At 36.7% G+C, this 21996-nt stretch overlaps 1 protein-coding gene across 4 annotated transcripts in view; it reads left to right on the forward strand.

Moving 5' to 3' along the window:
- LOC106884104 (EF-hand calcium-binding domain-containing protein 14) overlaps window positions 1-21996 on the forward strand; it is a 102469-nt gene that overhangs the window by 46488 nt on the left and 33985 nt on the right. For 2 of the 4 annotated variants that reach the window (XM_014935323.3, XM_014935324.3), the window contains exon 2: window positions 17811-17959. The exons of the other annotated variants lie outside the window; for them this stretch is intronic. In XM_014935323.3, coding sequence (XP_014790809.1) covers window positions 17811-17959 — 149 coding nt within the window. The remainder of the gene's footprint in view (window positions 1-17810; window positions 17960-21996) is intronic. 4 annotated transcript variants of the gene reach the window in all.

Below are 21996 nucleotides of genomic sequence, written 5' to 3' on the forward strand. Positions count from 1 at the left end.
CCCTGGTGCCTTTAAAATTGCTGGCCTTGTGCCTCAATTAAAAACTATTATCATCACCGCCATAGAAATGGATTGCAGAATAGACAAAATTCTTTGCAATATTTAGATGTATTTGTTGACTGTGAGACTTTGTATCTTGTGTTTTCTTGGTTCTAGTTGCCCTTCATTGAAATTCTAGTTCTTGTTGGGTTGAACTTGTTTAGAGTTCTTGATTTATGGTGGTTATGTATATTCTATGATACATTGATATGAGATTGCCCTTCATTGGCATTCTAATTCTGGTAAAGGTAATTCTTGTTTATGGAGGTTTTGCTACATATATACTTAGTTCAAATCAGGCCTTGTTTGACAAAGGAAATAAGTCCTGAGATCACTTTAATTAACCATTCATTCTCTATCCAGCAGTATTTATGACTGTGTTTAGGAAACCATTATTTTTATTATTTTTACGGTGACAAAATGGGTATTTAAATGCATCATTTTACCTCCTTAGTTGGCACACACTGGGGCCCACTTAGTATTTCGTGTTTCCAGGCCCAATAAAATGGAAAAGTATCAGTCAAGTACTAGAATCAGTTAAGTTGACCGTGCTCTTCCTCAAGTGTTGAGGTTTTTGACCCCAGAACAAGTTGAATTAAAAACATCTATACATTTGAATAGCTGTAACTTAAAGTATATAGTTGCAAACTGTTCCCTTTCATCTTTCTAAAATCAACAAACTAAATTCCAGTCAAGTCAAGTGCTGTGGTTGATTTAATTAACTAAGCTCTTCTCCAGTTTCTAGCTTCTGACAGACTAGCTTTAAAATTCCATTCTCTATTTAAATTAAAAAGCTATTTGGAAATAACTTGCATATTCAAATTATTAATTTATTTGAGATAAGTATTTTTATTTTAAGGAAAATAGTCTTTAAAATATGATATCGCTGCATCTATAAAGAGATCTGTCACAGCAGCTTGTAGGTTTAATAGTTACACACATATATATATATATATACATAGATATACGCTTTTTCTTGCACAGATTGATAGACGTCCTTTTCACATGGCTTTGCTTTAACATTACATGATATTGATTTCACCAGATTAAATTCTTAATAGTTCTGCTTTTGGACATTGACTGATAATTGCACTTCAGTTTCTCAGCAGGTGAAATATCATTTTGATTAGTTCTTTTCTGATTCACAAGTCTTTACACACACACACACACACAAACCCTCTCTCTCTCTCTCTCTTGTGTGCGCACACACACACACACACATAAACCCTCTCTCTCTCTCTCGTGCACACACGCACACACATAACCCCCCTCTCTCTGTCTCTCTCGTGCACACACACACACACATAACTCCCCTCTCTCTCGTGAACACGCACTCTCTCTCACACACACACACACACACACACTCTCTCTCTCTTTCTCTCTCTTTCTCTCTCTCTCTCTCTCTCTTGCACACACACACTCTCTCTCTCTCTCTCTCTTTCTCTCTCTCTCTCTCTCTCTTAAAGGATTGGCAGAAACTAGAATTGCTTACTAAGTCGACATGACAAAGACAGCCAAACAATTCAAGAATAAAATATTAGAACATTATAATTGAAATGTCATTTTTAGACTGATATTAAATTAGAAATGGCCCTTCTAATATGGCAATACAGTCTCTAGAACCTCTGTGAATTTGATTACTCTGCTAGAAATAATGCACAAAAGGGGTAGGTAGGAATTTTACTAAGGAGCAAGATATGCTCTATAGTGTTAGACATTGGTTAAAATGCATCTAGTACACTCTGTAAAATGGTAGGCTGACATACCATAGGGCAGAGAGAGTTTTTCAGTTTTGCTGGAGTAAGGTAGTCCGTACAATGTTGGTCCCACAATGAAATGCTCCCTGTACATTCTGTAAAATAGATGATGAATAAATGAAGACATCATAAGGAGAGAGGACTCTTTAGTCTTACCAACAACCTGACAACCCCTCTAGTGCCATGAAAAATTCACACAGTGCACTTGGTAAAGTGGTTGGTGATAGAAAGGGCATCAGCTGTATGAAGCATGCCGAAGATGGAACTTATACATAAAACCTGATACTCAACCCATCTAGAAGGACCATAACTTGAAATAAGAATTGACTCACTCTATGACAACCCTACACCAGCATAGAAGAATTAATATAAAATAATGATGATGATGCATGCATGTGTGAGAGAGAGAGAGAGAGAGTGTATGTGTTTGTGTTTTATACTAATTTATAATATACCACCAGACGGGAATTATATAAAAAGTTGTGCTTATATTTTGGTTTATTCACACTATTAATCATTTTAACAATTTTTTTCTGTACTATCATGGGCAAACTTGATTTGCAGTACAATATGTTGTCTTGGTCATTTTCTATCTCTCCTACAAGGGCTTTCTTCTTAAGATCTGACTTCAACAAGTCTTTCTGTGTATTCCTTAGTCTTCTGCCACTAGTACCCAGTTCTCCTCATTCATTTGCATAACATATCTATACCTCTATACATTTGTATTGACTGCACAAATCAGCTAATACTTTCGATTCTGAACTGCTCTGTCTGTACACCTGTCTTCTTCTACTCTTGCTAGTTAATCTCAGATATTGTTTATTATATTTCATCCATCAATTGTAAATTTTTTTCTTCTGTAAACAATATTTATGTCAGTCAGTCAGTTATCCATTTGGAAGCAGCTTCTTAAGACCTAAAGCAGCTTGCCAACCAAACAGACCTGTAATCGCATTAGTAACTAGATGCTCTGTGGTCATATCAACAATGTACTTATAGGCACCATGACATAAAAATAACTGTATACTCATAAGTAAAATTAGGCTTATGTGTGTCATCTATTAGAGACGATATATCACTAGATCATATACTTTAAATCTTCTTCTGTTAAGCTGATGTTTGAGGAGAATGTTATTTAGATTTGTGTATTTCAATTGAAATGACATGATTTCTGTAAGCTTTCTCAATGATCTGCACTTAACCCTTTCATCATCACATTTCTTGAATAAGCTCAGAAAATCCAGATGGCTTCACATTGTCCTCATGATATTCAAAGAAAGCTAATGCAGTGATTGGTGAGACTAATGAGGTAGAGATAAGAGTACATTAGGCTGGTCAGAGGGACAGATTCCATTGTAATAGTAATAGATGAAATAGAAAGAAGAAACAGTATATATGCAGGCATCTTAAGCTAAATGATTCTCATATCAGACCTGGAAGATTTCTAATGTCTGAAGAAAATATTCTTTCACAGTTGTTCTCAAGATTGAGGAAACACTGGTGTGTGATGTGCAAGTTCCATTACATCTGGTTCTTTGGAAACTAATGGTTACTGGGAAAAGATAGATATCCAAGAAAAGAGTAGTTAGTTATTTTCAACTGTTTCCATCGTCTTTGAGATGCTGAAAGTGAAGGTTTAAGGATGACTGTTTGCTTGATAGAAAATATTGCTCTCCATAAGAATGGGGCTCATTGTTGAGCAGTTCCATAGATGAGGTAGATTTCCATCATGACAGGTTGTGGAGAATTTAGTGAATAGAAGAAAGCTTAGGAGTACACTGAGGATAATAGAAGGAACGCCATCAGAACCAGACAAATGAAGATAATGAGGATATATTAAAATTTGCAAAGATTCTGTTCTGTCATGTAAAATTGTATCACAATATTGCTGATCAGCTAGACAAAATAGTATAAATTGTGCAAAAAAAGAAAAAAAAGGCTGAATCGTATCAAACTTTAGTGAATATAAATGACTGGTACAGTTACATTATAGTTTCCAACCTGCATGGAGTGTAGAGAAAGGTAGAAAAGTAGCTCAGTTATTATATTACATCTCTATTGTAGTTTTATGCTTGATATCAGTGAATACAATCTAGAGAAAATAATAACTTTTATGTATATTTTATATTTATATTAAACTTATTTCTGGCAAGATGTCATTCCTCTCAAAGCCAAAGCATTAAAACTTTACAAGATACATACCACAAGTGAAGCCACTGTAAAACTATAATACTTATAATCTTGTAGCTATAATTAGAGATTTATTATTTTTGTTTTCTTGTGCTCCTAGACAAAACACATAACTCAGTTTTCCTTGGGTAGAACTAGATGGATATTTCTTTTCAGTTGCCTGAGTAAATAATGATAAAATAGAAATTTAGTAATAAATACCCTTGGTATAATACTCTAGTTACAAATGTTAACCCTTTCAGTAGCAATCTACCATAGCCTATACCCTGTTCTAATACAAAACTTATTTTAAAGTATTTAAGACCTTCTCAACAAAATTATTTGAAGACCTGTTTTTCCAAACACCAAATTCTCTCAGAAGTCTTTAGTATTTTCAAAATTAATTGAAACATGCAGGCAGTGTAATTTTGTTAGAATTATCATCCTGAGATGGTAGAACTAGGGAGAAAGGAAAAAAACAAGAGGTGTTTCTGGTGAAATGCAATATAAATTTAAAGGTTTTATTGTTGTGTTTGATTTGTATATATAATTGTTGTAAATTAGGGTATTAAGCTAAGCTGAAAGTACTAGAGTTTATGCACTCACACATGTTGCTTGTACTGGTTAATCTATTGGATAGACTCAGTAATGTGGTATCGATCTACTTTAATGAATTTAGGTTGATCATGTATATATTAACCCAACTGTTTCAGAACATGAATTTCTTATTGGCATGAAACATTTCAAAATGAAAGACATGAGGTATTTCATTTTAGCAAAAACAAACAGAAGTTTTGTCAGTGCACACTATTCAAACTCATAAGAAAGCCATTCACTATATTTTGTTATGGAGAAAATTTCTCAAAGACAGAAAAGTGTAAAAACACCAAATCAGTTTGCAATGCACCCTAACAAGACTGTTGGATGCATGCATTTCTGAGTGGTTATCTCTTCTTCAGCAACAGAGATTAGAAAGGTAGATTCTATGAACTGACACGAGAGGCAAGTCCCTCTTATGATATTCCTGTCATCATTCAGTCACTGGTTGCACTGTGTATTTACACCTATTTCTCTACAGCGAGAAATTTTCTTCATGAGAAAATAGTGAATGGCCTTCCTACCCCAAAACAAATTCCCCTATATATACATATACATATATATTATAAGGTTTTTAACTTTTAAATTTTCATATTCAAAAGAGACAGAGACTACAAACTCGATATATCGATTTATTCACCACTCTATGTTAACATTTCTGTGCCAAACTTATCCAGTGACTGGTCCATTGGATTTTGACATTTGGCACTTCTTCAGGAATGGTTACCATCGGAACAAGACATGAAAAAACACATACATAACGATCATTAAATTATTAAAATCCCGTTGAAAGATGAACTGTAACGGGATTTTAATAATTTAATGATCGTTATGTATGTGTTTTTTCGTGTTTTGTTCCGATGGTAACCATTCCTGAAGAAGTGCCAAATGTCAAAATTCAATGGACCAGTCACTGGATAAGTTTGGCACAGAAATGTTAACATAGAGTGGTGAATAAATCGATATATCGAGTTTGAAGTCTCTGTCTCTTTTGAATATGAAAATTTAAAAGTTAAAAACCTTATAATATAAATATAAACTGTGAGAACGACCCTTAAGGAATCTAGTTAATGATCCCCTAAGGTAAGTTCTTATGCTATATTGGTAACGGTTGCTACATCCTCTGGAAAATTATATATATATATATATATATATATATATATATATATATATATATATATATACACACACATATACAGTAATACCTCACTTTATGAGGACCCACTTTACGAGACCCTGGGTTTATGAGTTTTATCTTATAATAAATATACAAAGGTTAAACAGCCTTTTTGTGTGTGTGACAATGTCGCAACATGTGGTAACACTGGTTCTGATGCTTCAATCACAGTGACAAACTCACCAATGAAGACCTTATTGCAATGCAGGAGCAGGCAACAAGTCTTAGTAAGAAAGTAGACAAATCACAAAACCCTTCAGGTAGATGACCCTGCTCGATCTGTAGAAAAGGCGTAGGTAGAAACTCCTAGGATACTCCTAGTGTAAGCTTTGGACACATTAAAGGTGCAGCAATATCAGAGGGAAGTTAACGGGGAAAATCGCTTTTGTGTGTGGAAGATGCTCAAGTACAATAAACACCAAAAATATACAGAAAATAGACTCCATCAACTGCCATTGGGGTAAACTAGAGGTAGTAGATAGTTTCCGTTATCTAGGTGACCAAGTGAGTTGTGGAGGTGGATGCGCCGAGTGCATAGCTGTGAGAATAAGATTAAGCTGGGCAAAGTTCAGAGAGCTCCTTCCTCTGCTGGCAACAAAAGGCCTCTCTCTCGGAGTGAAACGCAGATTGTATGGTGCATGTGTGCGAACAGCTACGTTAGATGGCAACGAAACCTGGGCTGTGACAGCCGAGGACATGCATAGGCTTGAAAGAAATGAAGCTGGTATGCTCCACTGAATGTGTAATGTCAGTATGCATGTTTGACACAATGTAAGCATCTTGAGAGAAAAGATGGGAATAAGAGGTCTCAGATGTGGTGTTCAAGAGAGACAACTGTACTGGTATGGCCATGTGATGCATATGGACAAGGACAGCTCTGTAAAGAAGTGCCAATCTCTACCTGTGGAGGGAACCCGTGGTAGAGGTAGACCCTGAAAGACATGGGACAAGGTGATGAAGCATGATCTTCGAACTTTGGGCCTCCAGAGGCAATGACTAGTGACTGAGATATTTTCTCCATGAGAAAATACAGTAAATGGCTTTTCTACCCCCAAAACAAATCCCCCTATATAAAAACATATATATATATATATATATATATATATATATATATATATATATATACACCTTTCTCCCAAAGAGAATGAATGGGAGAAAGAGAGCCTGCCTTATGTCGACCCAATAGAGGGACCAGCTATCCGAGTTGATAGTACCAGGGTAGATAAAGCAATTAAGAGTATGAAGACCGGGAAAGCCCCCGGCCCATCAGGAATCACTGCAGAGATGCTCAAAATATCTGGCAGTGTTGGCTATAGCCTAGTCACCCGTATTACGAACCAGGTGATACACGAAGGAGTCATACCCTATGACTGGTGTAGCAGCATCATAGTCAACTGCTACAAAGGTAAAGGGGACGCTTTAGATACAAATAATTACAGAGGCATCAAGCTGTTAGATCAGGTTATGAAAGTTACAGAGAGGGTCATAGCCCAACTAATTAGGGAGCGAATCAATTTAGATGAGATGCAGTTTGGGTTCGTGCCAGGTAAAAGCACTACTGATGCCTTATTTCTAGTGAGACAGTTGCAAGAGAAATACCTAGCCAAGGATAAACCTCTGTACCTGGCTTTCGTTGACATGGAGAAAGCCTTTGACAGGGTCCCCCGATCCCTTATCTGGTGGTCAATGAGGAAACTTGGGATAGAAGAATGGCTAGTGAGAGCTGTGCGAGCCATGTACAGAGATGCGGCCAGTAAGGTGAGGGTTGGAAATGAGTACAGCAATGAATTCCGGGTAGAGGTAGGGGTCCACCAAGGTTCCGTCCTCAGCCCCCTATTATTTACCATAGTCCTCCAGGCAATCACAGAGGAGTTCAAGACAGGTTGCCCCTGGGAGCTCCTCTATGCTGATGACCTTGCCCTAATTGCGGAGTCACTATCAGAACTAGAGGAGAAGTTTCAGGTGTGGAAGCAAGGTCTAGAATTGAAGGGCCTTAGAGTCAACCTAGCTAAAACCAAAATCCTAATAAGTAGGAAGGTAGATAAAACACAAACCCCTTCAGGTAGATGGCCCTGCTCAGTATGTAGAAAAGGAGTAGGTAGTAACTCTATAAGATGTACCCGGTGCAAGCTATGGACACATAAGAGGTGCAGCAACATCAAAGGCAGGTTAACTAGCAAGTTAGTTTTTGTTTGTGGCAGATGTTCAGGTGCAATAAAGACTGCAAACAAACAGGAAACAACTTCTATCTCATTCCAGGGTGAAAAACTAGAGGTAGTCGATAGCTTCCGCTATCTGGGCGACCAAGTTAGTAGTGGGGGTGGGTGCGCTGAAAGTGTAGCTGCTAGAATAAGAATAGCCTGGGCAAAGTTTAGAGAGCTCTTACCCCTGCTGGCGACAAAGGGACTCTCACTCAGAGTAAAAGGCAGACTGTATGACGCATGCGTACGAACAACCATGCTACATGGCAGTGAAACATGGGCTGTAACTGCTGAGGACATACGTAAGCTCGCAAGGAATGAAGCCAGTATGCTCCGTTGGATGTGTAATGTCAATGTGAATACCCGTCAGAGTGTAAGTATCTTGAGAGAAAAGCTGAACATTAGAAGCATCAGTTGTGGCGTGCAAGAGAGACGATTGCGCTGGTATGGACATGTGGTGAGAATGGAGGAGGATAGCTGCGTGAAAAAGTGCCACACCCTAACAGTTGAGGGAACCCGTGGAAGAGGTAGGCCCAGGAAGACCTGGGCTGAGGTGGTGAGGCAAGACCTTCGTACATTGGGCCTCACCGAGGCGATGACTACGGACCGAGACCTTTGGAAATGGGCTGTGCGTGAGAAGACCCGGCAAGCCAAGTAAGATCGTTGCCAGTGCCCCTGGACTGGTTCTTGTGCGGGTGGCACATGAGATGCACCATTTTGAGCGTGGCCGTTGCCAGTACCGCCTGACTGGCTCCTGTAGGATTTTCGAGCGAGATCGTTGCCAGTGCCCCTGGACTGGCTTGTGCGGGTGGCACATAAAAGACACCATTTCGAGCGTGGCCGTTTTCGTGCGGGTGACACGTAAAAGCACCCACTACACTCTCTGAGTGGTTGGCGTTAGGAAGGGCATCCAGCTGTAGAAACTCTGCCAAATCAGACTGGAGCCTGGTGTTGCCATCCGGTTTCACCAGTCCTCAGTCAAATCGTCCAACCCATGCTAGCATGGAAAGCGGACGTTAAACGATGATGATGATGATGATACCTATACCTATATGTGTGCACACACATATACACCCAAAACAGGCTTCTCTATCAAATTCACTCACTAGGCAATTGCCAGGTCAGGGTCATAGTAGAAGACACTTGCCCAAGTTGTTGCATAGTAGAATTGAAGTCAAAACCATGTGGTTGTGAAGCAAACTTCTTAACCACACAACTATGGTTGCATCTATATGAGCACAGCAAAACAAAAAACACTTTGCACATTTTCTGTTCTACAAGAATCTGAACCAAGGAAATCAACCAAATTGACTACAAAAAGATTTGCTCTATAAAGCTGTATTTAAAATGTAAGGCATTTGATTGTCATTCATTGCTCCACATCAGTGAAAAGATATGACATATGTCAATGAGATTAATAACAGGAAAAGTCAATCTCAGCAAACATGCTGTCTTGGAATTCCATTAGCTGTTCAAAAGAGACTATTCATATTAAATTATTTAATAATCAATGTTATAAGATTACAAGACAGCAAAATTTCTTGCACCAGTTCCGTTGTTTACTAATTGAAGTTGGCAAGACAAAGACTGCTAACAGCCAACCAATTCCATTATTAAATATTAAAACATTATTGGAAGGTCAATATTTGAATGGCACTAAATTAGGAATAGGCTTCGTGATATGTCAATGCAGTTGCCAGAACCTCTACACAGTTGATTGTTCTGCTAGGAATAGCAGTCAATTTTCTTTGAAATCATCTACCACTTTACAAATAAACTCGTGAGTTAATGTGGTCCTAGGTATATTGCACCTAGAAAAAGATAGAACTTTGAAAGCTGGAATACCTTTGGTTATGCACACTTGTTCAATCAGATCTGATCTGAGACTAAACAGCAAGAACCGTCAGGCATGACATTTAAAATCCTACTTGAAAAGAACACTCTGTGTTTATCTGTTAGATACCTTAGTAAAATTCCAAGTGTCAGATAAAGAGTGATTTTGCTCAAAAGAGGAAATAAGGGAATGTGCAAAGCACTGCAACAAGTTGTATTGTCAATAGTTTGCAAATATCATCTCACCTGGTTGTCGTTGTGCAAGTTTTGCAGACATTCAAACCAACTTTTCCAGTGTCAATTGAAAGGACAATGTTCAAGACTGAAGTAGGACCAACACAGTTAGTTGTGAGAGACATCTTAACAGATGAAGAAGCACTGGTTACCCCTACTGTGTTTCATGGTTCAGGACCTTACATTAACCACTTCACTCAATCTGCCTTTTCAGAATGTCATCTCCCTTCTAATCTTTGTTTTTTCCCATAGGCATTGACTTTTGAAGTTGAATATAAATTGCTTCAGTCTCAGTAGGCATACGAAAGGTATGAGTGTAGCCACTTCCTTCTCATGAAGTCATTTGAAAAAAAAGGTTCTGTTTGAACTTGGATTCATGGAGCATTGTGTCACTAAGATTCAACTACCATGACTCAAATAATGCTACAATTTGTTTCTCTGAAGCCCACCGAGTGTTGCACTCATTTTCATCCCAAGACTTTTGCATTTTTTTCTCTCTTCATCCACTTTATTCGCATAGTATTGGCTTCAACAGGTCTCACGGCAATGGGATCAATTATGTCTTTTACCAATGTCCTAACATTATCAATTGTTTTTTGATCTTTGTGTTATAGATGTAGCATGTGTGTGTGGTGGCAAAAGTGTAGAATTCATCAATAAACTCCTTCCCCCCACCTCTCTCTTTCTCACACATACCTTCTTAGCCAGCCAGTTATGATATGAAATGAGCTTGTAGTTATGTCGTCAGGTAATGGTCAACATGCTGTTAAAAGTTGCAGTGTTTCTTAGTCCAGGGATGTGGATAAGCGGTTTAGGCAATATACTGCTAACCTAGTGGATTCTTTCAATCACTACTATTAAAACAGTTTTATCTTAGCTTATCTCTCTCTCTCTCTCTCTCTCTCTCTCTCTCTCTCTCTCTCTTATACACACACACCCTCCTCATCATGTGTCCTTTCCAAATTTGAGATGAGGGGTTGTAATTTGAGGGAAATTTGACTGCTATTTCTAGCAGGTTGAGCCACCATGCCAGTACTATTATTGGCTTAAAGTAAACTTGGTTGTTTAATTCCAGGTCAACTCTTATTGGGTAGATTATGATGAAAGGCATGCTAGTCATAAACCTTGTTTTCATTACATTATTTTCCCTCTTGTTAGGATCTATGTTGTCCATTATATTCTTTAAGGCAGTGTGATGTGATTTGTAACAAATTTGGCTGCTATTTCCAGCAAACATCTAGAGGCTCCCTTATTCAACATCATATCCAGTTAAAAATGACTGTTCCTTCTCACATACACACACATACACATACATTTTCTATTTCATTCTTTCAGAAAAGTAATTGTTGAAAGAGGTGGGGATCAGGTACGAATTACTTTTATTTCATTACTTCAGAGAGGTGGTATGTCTGTGTAAGAATTAATTAGAAATGGTGTAATAGATGGTTGGAGGAAGAGTTAGTAGCACTTTGGTTGCATATGTAGATATAATTACTTAAGCTGTGAGGATTACAATGTTTTTCCAGCCCAGCTGAGAAGCTGTTACATTGATCTGTGTAATTCGATAGTATTGTCAAAAATGTATTTGTTGGATGATATCTGTTTTTAAGCTTGTGTCACATAAATCTTAGTTTTGGCTTATTTATAGAACTTTTATTCAAAAAGATGATGTAATAGTAAATATAACATTTCAACTGAACAGGTCAGATGACTAAAGAACTGTCAAAAGGTAGATATAGAGAGAGCAAAAACAATTATTATTGTAGTATTGATGATGATAACGGAAATGACAACGTGTTTACAATTCATAACAACTGTCACACCAGGCAAATCAACTCTACAAGGTAGACTAAACAAATAGTGTGACTAAAAACCTTTCCACAGTATTAAAGCTTAAGAAATAGAGTAAGATTCATTTGAAAATAATAATGTTAGTTTTTACCTAGATATATGAAATACTGGAAGCTGGCTGCATATTGCATATAAAGGATTTTACATATCAATTATTCCTTTCTATTATAAGCACAAGGCCTGAAATTTCGGAGGTGGCCAGTTAATCAGATCAAATCCAGTACACAACTGGTACTTATCTACCCCCAAAAGGATGAAAGGCACTGTCGACCTCGGTGGAATTTGAACTCTGAACATAACAGCAGATGAAATACCACGAAGCATTTCGCCTGACGTGGTAACGAGTCTGCCAGCTTGCCACCTTGGTTTTACATATTAGTTATATAAACCATAGACTTCTTTTTTATATCATGTACTTTGGACCAATTTACAAATATATATTTAATCTTTTTTTATGGTGGTAATCAGATATATCCACTCAAAATTTCATTACTCTTAACTGCAGAAGCAGTTTTATGTACCAGTCTATCTTTTGTTGAGTAATGTCAACTTTGAAACTAATTTTTGTTGAGATGTGTCAAGTTTATTGAGTCAGTTGAAAATACTAATTCTGTCTTTTATGAGATATTTAATATGAAATTTAGTTTTGCAGTTAAATGGTTAAAGACCTACTCTCGAATCACTCAAGTTATATATATATATATATATATATTATTCTTTTATTTGTTTGTCATTTGACTGCAGCCATGCTGGAGCACCACCTTTAGTCAAACAAATCAACCCCAGTACTTATTCTATCGGTATCTTTTGTCGACCCGATAAGCTATGGGGCCGTAAACACACCAACATCGGTTGTCAAGCGATGGTGGGAGAACAAACACAGACACACAAACATATACATATACATACAGGCTTCTTTCAGTTTACGTCTACCAAATCCACTCACTTAGCTTTGGTCAGCCTGAGGCTATAGTAGAAGACACTTGCCCAAGGTGCCACACAGTGGGACTGAACCCGGAACCATGTGGTTTATAAGCAAGCTACTTACCCCACAGCCACTCTTACGCCTATAAATAAATATATATATATATATATAGTAAGTTTAAAGCTCTTTGCTCTAAATTTTTATTGAAGTGGCTCTTTTTCATTTAGAGTTGTCAGTTTTTTTCTTCTTCTCGAGACTAAAATAACTACAGTGCAGAAGGCTTCAGTTAATATCACACTCTTTTCACAATTTATACTGTCAGCATTATAATAAATAGACTGCTTCCTCTATCTTGGTTCTTCTATATATATATATTGTTTTTACATCCATTTGTCCATGTTAGGATGGTTTTGATGAGTACATCCTTATGTATGTATTATTGATTAGTGCTTTGCTTTTCCATCTAAAACAGCAGCTATATCAGTAGGTGCTAATTAGTCAGGTTTTTGATTAAATCAAACTGGGTTTGATAGTTAGCATCATTTATCAGTTTGCAGTAAGTGTTTCTATTTAGAGATAAGTCTAGTGTGAAATAAGTATGTGCTTAAATTTTTTATTTATGCTTTAAGCAGAAGAGGATCGCATTGCTACTATTCTTTCTTTCACCTAATGGCTGTGTTTGACACTTTACATACAACATTAAAGGAACGACTTACACATGTTATATCAACAATAGTTAGCAGTATGTATTTAAATAATTATTTTTATTATTTAGACAAGAGGGAAAGTAGTGCCCATAACCCTTCACAGAGCTCTGCTAAAGGTTCTCAAGGTATCAAATTGTGGTGTTATGTTATTCATTTGTTTTCATGTCTGTTTTTCCATGCCAGCTTGGGTTAGATGAACATGATATTGTTTATATTATTATACATTTACCCTTCCCCCTACTCAAAATATCAGACAAATACTTGAGTCAAATACTTCCCTTCAAAGTTGCTGCCTCAGTCTTTGTGCTTGTCCCCCACCACCACTTACAACTGGTGTTGGTTTGTTTACATCCCTACAGCATAGCAGTTTGGTGTTTAGCAAAAGAGACAAATAAAAAAAGTATCATACTTAAAAATAATAAGTACTGGGGGGGGGGGGGGCGACTTGTTGGGCTAAACCTTTTGAGGTGATGCTTCAGCATGGCTGCTGTCCACTAAAACAAGTAAAAAGATAAAAAATAATAAAAAGATGTTTGTGATTAAACAAGATCTGGTTGCTGGCTCAAATATAATCATGTATTTTTCTATACTATTTTCTATCATTCATATGACATAGTCCAATCCCCACTGACTGTTTAATAGAATACTTTACATTTCATTTCATTTTCTGGTTAAAAGCAATTATTGTTTAATGTAAATCACAGGGTGATAGTTCAGATCCAGTTTGAAGTTCAATTTTCGGTATTGTATTTATGAAAAGAATTTTTTTTCTCCTTTAATCCGTTTAAATCAGCACGTTATTAAAGCATAGTGTGAAGGTTAAAATATAGTTAAAGTATATTCTACATTGTTGTTTCATTCCTCCCGCTCCACAGATCACCATCATCTGTGAAGACATGTTTCTTTTGAATCTTTTAGTTAAGAGGAAAAACAGTGCCTATAACTTTTCACGGTCTTTGCAAAATTAGTGGAACAAAGAAATCCTCAAGATGGAAACCTGGCTCAAATGCTTGTGCCAGAGTAGACTTTGCTAAAGATACTCTAGGTGGTGGTGGTGGTGTTTTGTTGCTCTACCCTAAAAATAAATGAAACTCTTCTTCCAAATGATAGGAAAAGGAAGATGGCATGTGTGATTTATTCAAAATTAATGAAAAGAAATTGTTAGGCTGCATTAGTGTGAATCAGGAATTCAAAATATGAAGGCATTTCTGACAATAAGTAAATAAATAACCTAAGTCTATTGGTTGGTAATGCGACCTGGCTTCATAGTGAAATTTGGTAGAAAAAAAAAATAACTCTGCTGCACAGCAGATGCTGATTTAATCTGTATCAAGAGAAATGGCACCAGTTTAAATAGACATCCCTGATGAAAACCATTTATGTATTTTTTTCATACAATACTAAATTCTTCAAATTCATTTGGCTTACTTATTGTGCTTTGAGACAAATGAAAAGAAACTGTTAGAAACAAAAAGGGATAAACTTCCTTTTGGTTCATGTTCTTTGATTTCCAACTTATTTCTGAAGGGATTTATATCATGCCCACATGTATGATGTTTATATTTAGGGATAATATATTCGCCAAATATATAAAAATTAGTGAGGCAATTTCTTCTCAGTCCCTCAGCTTGCTAGAAAAAGCAGTCAAACCTGTCTCATATCACACCATACCATCTAAGCGAAAATGTGATATTTCATAATGTAGTTCTAGATAAAAATGATGTGGTCATGAATAGAATTCTTTTGATTATAATTCTGATCAATTTAGAGCCTGACTTTAAACTATAAAAAAACAGCATGAACTGTATATATTGGAAATGCCATTATGAAAGGCTGCTGAATGTGGAGAATGAATGGGAAGAGGAGAGCCTGCCCAGTTGAGGGACCAGCTACCTGAATCGATAACACCCTGGTAGATAAAGCAATCAAGGATATGAAGTCCGGAAAAGCCCCCAACCCATCAGAAATCACTGCTGAGATGCTTAAGATAGCTGGTGGTGTGGGTTATCGTCTAGTCACCCATATTGTAAATTAGGTAGTTCAAGAAAGAGTCATACCCAATGACTGGTGTAGCAACACCATAGTCAACTGCTACAAAGGTAAAGGTAATTGCTTTAGATAGAAATAACTACAGGGATATCTGACTGCTGAATCAAGTGATGAAGGTCATGAAGAGGGTCATAGCCCAACTAATTAGGGAGAGAGTCAGCCTAGATGAGATGCAGTTCAGTTTTGTGCCAGGTAGAAGCACCACTGATGCTATATTTCTGGTAAGGCAACTGCAGGAGAAATACTTAGCCAAAGATAAACCCCTATACTTAGCTTTTGTTGACTTGGAGAAAGCCTTTGACAAAGTCCCCTGATCCCTTATCTGGTGGGCGATGCAGAAACTAGGGACAGATGAGTGGTTGGTAAGAGCTAACAGGAATGCTGTCAGTTAGGTAAGGGTCGGCAATGAGTATAGTGAAGAATTCCAAGTAGAAGTAAGGGTTCACTAAGGATCAGTCCTCAGCCCCCTCTTATTCATCATAGTCCTCCAGGCAATAACAGCTCCTGTATGCTGATGACCTTGCTCTCATAGCTGAATCACTACCAGAACTAGAGAAGAAATTTCAGGTGTGGAAGCAAGGTTTAGAAATGAAGGGCATTAGAATCAATGTAGCAAAAACCGAAGTCCTAGTGAAACATGGGCCATGACTGTTGAGGACATACGTAGGCTTGAAAGAAATGAAGCTAGTATGATTCTCTGGATATGTAATGTCAGTGTGCATACACAACAGTAAGTACCCTGAGAGAAATGTTGGACATAAGAAGCATCAAATGTGATGTGCAAGAGAGATAACTGCACTGATATGGTCATGTATTGCGTATGGATGAGGAGACGTGTGAAGAAGTATCACTCCATAACAGTGGAACGAACTTGTGGAAGAGGGAGACCCAGGAAGACATGGGATGAGGTGGTGAAGCACAACCTTTGAACTTTGGGCCTCACAGAGGCAATAAGAGACTAAGACCTCTGGAGATATGCTGTGATTGAGAAGACCTGGCAAGTAAAGTGAGATCACAGCTGTAGCCTATACCAGTGTCGCATGACCAGACCATTTAAAAAGTACCTTTGAATCGTCGGGTGACACACCGTGCTTGAGGGGACCTATTGAGTCAAGTAAAATCAAAATCAGAATCTCAATGAAATCAAAATCAAAATGGAAATTGTAGTTGTGGCCGATGCCAGTACTGCCTGACTGGTTCCCATGCTGGTGGCACGCAATAACCACCATTCATGTTTGGGTCGATGCCAATGCTGCCTGACTGGCTCCCTATGCTAGTGGCACGTAAAAAGCACCATCTGAATGTGGCCGATGCCAGCCCCCCCCCCCCCCCCCCGGCTCCTGTGCCAGTGACTCGTAAAAAGCACCATCCAAACGTGGCCGATGCCAGTGCTGTGTGACTGGCTCCTGTGCCGGTAAAAAGCATGCACTACACTCTCAGAGTGGTTGGCGTTAAGAAGAGCATCCAGTTGAAAAAGCCTTGCCAGATCAATTGGAGCCTGGTGCAGCCTCCTGGTTTGCCAGTCGCCAGTCAAACCGTCCAACCCATGCCAGCATGGAAAACGGACACTAAGCGGTGATGATGATATATATAATGAGGTAGTGAGTTCGATTCCCGGACCAAGCTGTGTTGTATTCTTGAGCAAGACACTGTATTTCATGTTGCTCCAGTTCACTCAGCTGTAGAAATGAGTTGCAACGTCACTGGTGCTAAGCTGTATCAGCTTTTGCCTTTCCCTTTGATAACATTGGTGACATGGAGAGGGAACGCTGTTATGCATGGGCGACTGTTGGTTTCCTATAAACAAATTTGCTCAGGCTTGTACCTTGGAGAGGAACTTTCTAGGTGCAATCCCATGGTCATTCATAATCAAAGGGGGTCTTTATCCTTTTATATATATATATATATATATATATATATATTTGTGTGTGTATATTGTGAAGAGCATCCTGTAAACATAAGATTATTCTGAAATGAAACAAAGCTAGATAATGAAAGTATATTATTCCATTGCTTCTATTCCCTTGAAGTCCACAAATTAAAATCTTGGATAAAAATTGAAATTAATTCTATTTTGTTATATGGCAATGATCTTGTCTTTGGGAAAGCAGAAGGAATCAAAACAATATGTATTTGATTTTATGGCACATATGAAATTGTGAAAGTTCTCTTATTTAATAATTTTTTTTTTCCCCTATTAATAATGCTTAATTGATCTTGGGTTGGGTGCTTCTAATTCTACTAACTACCACCTCCCTGTTTTATTTCTAGACGGAGTCGTTCGAATGTATGTACCACATGCTTGACTGTCTCCGGTTTTTTAGTCTTGGTAGCTTGTCTTGTTGCCTGTGGAACTCTGCTTTGGATGCATTTTGCACTACGGAAAAATTTGGACTACTTTCAGAAAAAATTAGAAACAGGTAAAGTTTGTCTTTTACCAAATCTGCCACCTCAGCGATACACTTTTCTTCCTCATTAACAGCATGCTTTCTTTCTAACTGCACACTTTGTATGCTTTTACTTGTTTTTCAAACATTCCGTTGGGTATTTTTGTTTTTTTTTTGTTTCTATTTTCGTTTTTGTAACACTTGTTACTGTTGTTTATCTTAACTATAGCACTATTTCAGAAGAAAATAAGTGAAGTATGTGATTCGAACATATTTTTGTTGAATTTTCAGAAACAAAAAAAAGAATAATGGTGTTAATTTAAACTTTTATTTTACATCGTCTCTCTCTCTCTCTCTCTCTCTGTATGTATTTTTTTTTATGTTCCTTTATAATAAAAACAGTTTTACACTAATCTGATGGGTTACTCTATACATTTTTGTTAATTACAAATCTTTTATTCTTAAACAAGAATGTTGTTAACAGTGACTTTGAAGTTTTGGCCAGCTAAGCCATTGTCTGACTGTAGTCTGATGATGGCTTAGCAGGCCAAAATTTTGAAGCCAATGTCAACAACATTCTTGTTTAAGAATAATATATATATATATATGATATAAAATTTTGTTTACTTTCAGTAACATAAGTGATCTTAATTTTAAGACTTGTTGTTTAACCCTGAGTTGGCCTTAGTTTAGTAGAGCTGTAATCAAAGACATCTTAGCCATAATTATCTTGTTTGTATTTTTCTAAGTACAATTTATCTATAATCGACCCTGGACTACATTATTGAATCTGTATTATTAGGAGTGTCCTGTCAGAATTGCATTGCATTTCCACTTTCCCCACCTTACTTGACCTGGTTAGTCTTCATTACGTCACCACCCTCATCACCCATTTCAACCAAGCCCTCCTGCACACTCACTGGTTTTTTTTTTTCTTCTTCATTTCCCCACACAAACTGCTCCACATTGCTCTTGAACTTAGTCACTTCATCAGTAGTAATTTTGAACCTAAACAACTGTATATTTTCTTCCCCTCTGAAAGAGGACAAATGTCTGAAACAAGGAATTAACATTTTTAGAGCACAACATTTATTCCACTGTTTTATTATTTACACTGTCCAATGTATTATTTCTTTATAAGATGGCAGGGTGTGATTTTTGAGAAGTATTTGGCTACTATTTTTCACAAGACCATATAGAAACCCTTTGACTTGTAATTTCAAGATATGTTCAATATTGTGATGAATTGTTTTTTTTTCTTTTCTTTTATTATTTAATCATTTCTGTTCATTAATGCAATTTTAGAGGGTTTTTTTGTCATAGCTTTCCTTTTACTGCACTTACCTGAGTTAATCAGGTATGCAATGTTGGAAGTATTACCTTACTGCTGTTAGAATTAATCATTGTACCTTGATGTGAGGTCAGTCTTTGTTGATTAGTAAAAGAACTTTCGTTAACCTGTTACGTAGTTTTAACATCAATACCAGGCACTTCATTGCTTCAGTGGACCCCATTCAGTTGCAAACATTCAGGCCAAGTCTCTGGTTCAAGAATTCCTTTCTCTTTCCTTCCCTCTAATCTTGGAAGCCCTGTAAAGAAAGAATCATGGACTTTACCTTTCCTCCTGAGTAAAAAATTAAAAACAAAAAAAGTTTGTTCACCTCATTTTTTTTCTCCACTTCTATTGTGGTGGTAGTGGTACTAACCTTTGACTTTGCTACTTGAGAATCTGTTCTCTGAAAGTGAAATTGCAAGTCTATCTTGCTACAATGTGAACTTAGTTTCCTGAATTTCAAATATTCTGCTATTTTAATACTGGAGGCATCTCAAAGTTTAGCTCTGTTGTCATCATATCATTATTGAGATAGTTGAGAGCAAGACTGGACATGCAATGTTCTGCAGCTGGCTTATTGTATTCACTTTAAGTCTTTGAAATTGATTTGTCATCTTATGCCATTATTATACAGAACTTCTAAATTCAACTGAACACATTCTCACTACAAAGTTAGGAACATGTTCTCACACAAAAATAACAGAAACTTTGGTTATTACTTCTTTAAATACTTTTTAAAGCAATACTTTGTGCAGTAACTGTCTTTTAGCAAACTTGTGTTCATCCCTAAGATAATGACTCACACTGGTTCAAATAAAAAAGGATTAAACAAAATGGGACACAGGGGTGCTGTGTGGTTAAGAAATTTGTTTCACACCATGTGGTTCTGAATTCATTCCCAATGTTTTCTACTATAGCCTTGAGTTAATTAATGCCTTGTGAGTGAAATTTGGTTATCAGAAACTGTGAGGGAGCCCTCTGTGTATATGTGCTTATGAATGTATGTATGTGTATGTCTTTCACTGAAAGATGTAAACATTAGCTTGAAAGTTGATAAATCAATGCTTTAGAATAAAATGAAATTGTAATATACATTCCGCTCAAGTTGCGCAGATGCTTAAAATATAACTTCCACATCATAAATCTAGTGAATCTGCGATTAACCTAAACAAAAATTGTGACTAAAGATACTATTGTTCATAAAAATGTGATACAGAAAAAAGTAAAAAAAAACAATGTTTATATATTTAAATGTTATTTCTTTCTGTCCATTTATATAAGTCAGTATATACTAGACAGTTCAACAAATGTAAATATTTGCATTAAATGTATTTACAATAGACTGTTTGTTTTGCCTACTTGCTAGTTTAGTTACTTGAAAATATCCTTTACCCATTTTTGTCTGGAATGAGAGGAGCAAACAGGTTAACTGAAGACACGTTACAAAGACAAAGCTTTTAAATGTTGATCTTTGCATTGTATGTCCAACATATTTGAGTTCTCTTCTTTCTTATGGACACTAAAGAACTGTAAACTTCTTACCTTATCTGTAATAATGGCTTCTTAAAAAGGTACATGATCACACATTTGGGAGAAGGAGTGTGATTGCAATTGATTATATTAACCCTCAGTTCTTATATATTGTTTTATTAACCCTGGAAGGTTGAAACACACAATTAGTTTTGGCAGAATTTAAACTTAGAATATCAAGAAAATATCCTGCAGCTATTTGCTGCAAGGCATTTTGCTTGATGCTCTGCCTATCTAGCAGTTGTGAAACTGGCTTCCATCAGGAAGTGAATAGACAATAGTCAACTTTATCTTTACTTCTTCTTCACAGTAAACACTGTTTCTTCTCTTCACTTGAAATCAATATAATGCAAACAAGTTTCTTATGGAAATTACTTATTGGAAGTTAGCATTTTGATTTACAATGCTATGAGCTATTAGTTATAATTAAGTTACCTCAACCACCTTACACTTGAATAACCCGTCCACTTCTGTTATTCAATTATTCTTTTGTGTTTTTACTCATTACATTACCAGTGTTTTGTTTTCACTTTTGTTTTCCTATAAATACAGATTCTGTTTTGAGGTTTTTTTTTTCATGCCTTTCCTTTAATAGTACAATGTGGCACAAGCACTGTATTGTATGACGACAGTAGCCAAAGCAGGAAGATTAATAATGGCCTATGTTAGCTTGAATAAAAGTGGTGGGGGAGAACACTCCTTGAAATGGCACATGAGTACTGCCGTATATGTAACCTCTTACTCTTTCCCCATTTGTACATGGCAGTGAGGCTTATTGCTGGTTTCAGATGTTTACACCAAAATATCTGATTGTAGGTATGTTACTATATATGAACACAAACAGATTTGATCTGGTAAGCTTTAGCTAACTCTGCTCTGTAGATATTAATGCCATAACCATCTGGTTACCATTTCTGATGGCATATAAGATACACTTTTGCTTTTTCAATGTCTCAAAGTATAGCCATCGGTCTTATATGTGAAGTTGCTTTAAATACTATGATGGTTGGAATGGTGATCAGATGTTCATGTTTGGCTTTAAATTACACCTCAGTTATTTTACATTTGTACATCTCAAGTGCACATGTACAGTACTTGATGGAACTTGATATGTACATCTATAATATAACTGAGATGCAATTTAAAACCAAACTTGAACATCTGATCACGTTTCCAACTATCATAATCTTGTCATTAATGTTAAGAT

Source organism: Octopus bimaculoides, chromosome 8 (assembly GCF_046866305.1).
Source record: "Octopus bimaculoides isolate indiv1 chromosome 8, ASM4686630v1, whole genome shotgun sequence".
Taxonomy (NCBI): Eukaryota; Metazoa; Mollusca; class Cephalopoda; order Octopoda; family Octopodidae; genus Octopus; species Octopus bimaculoides.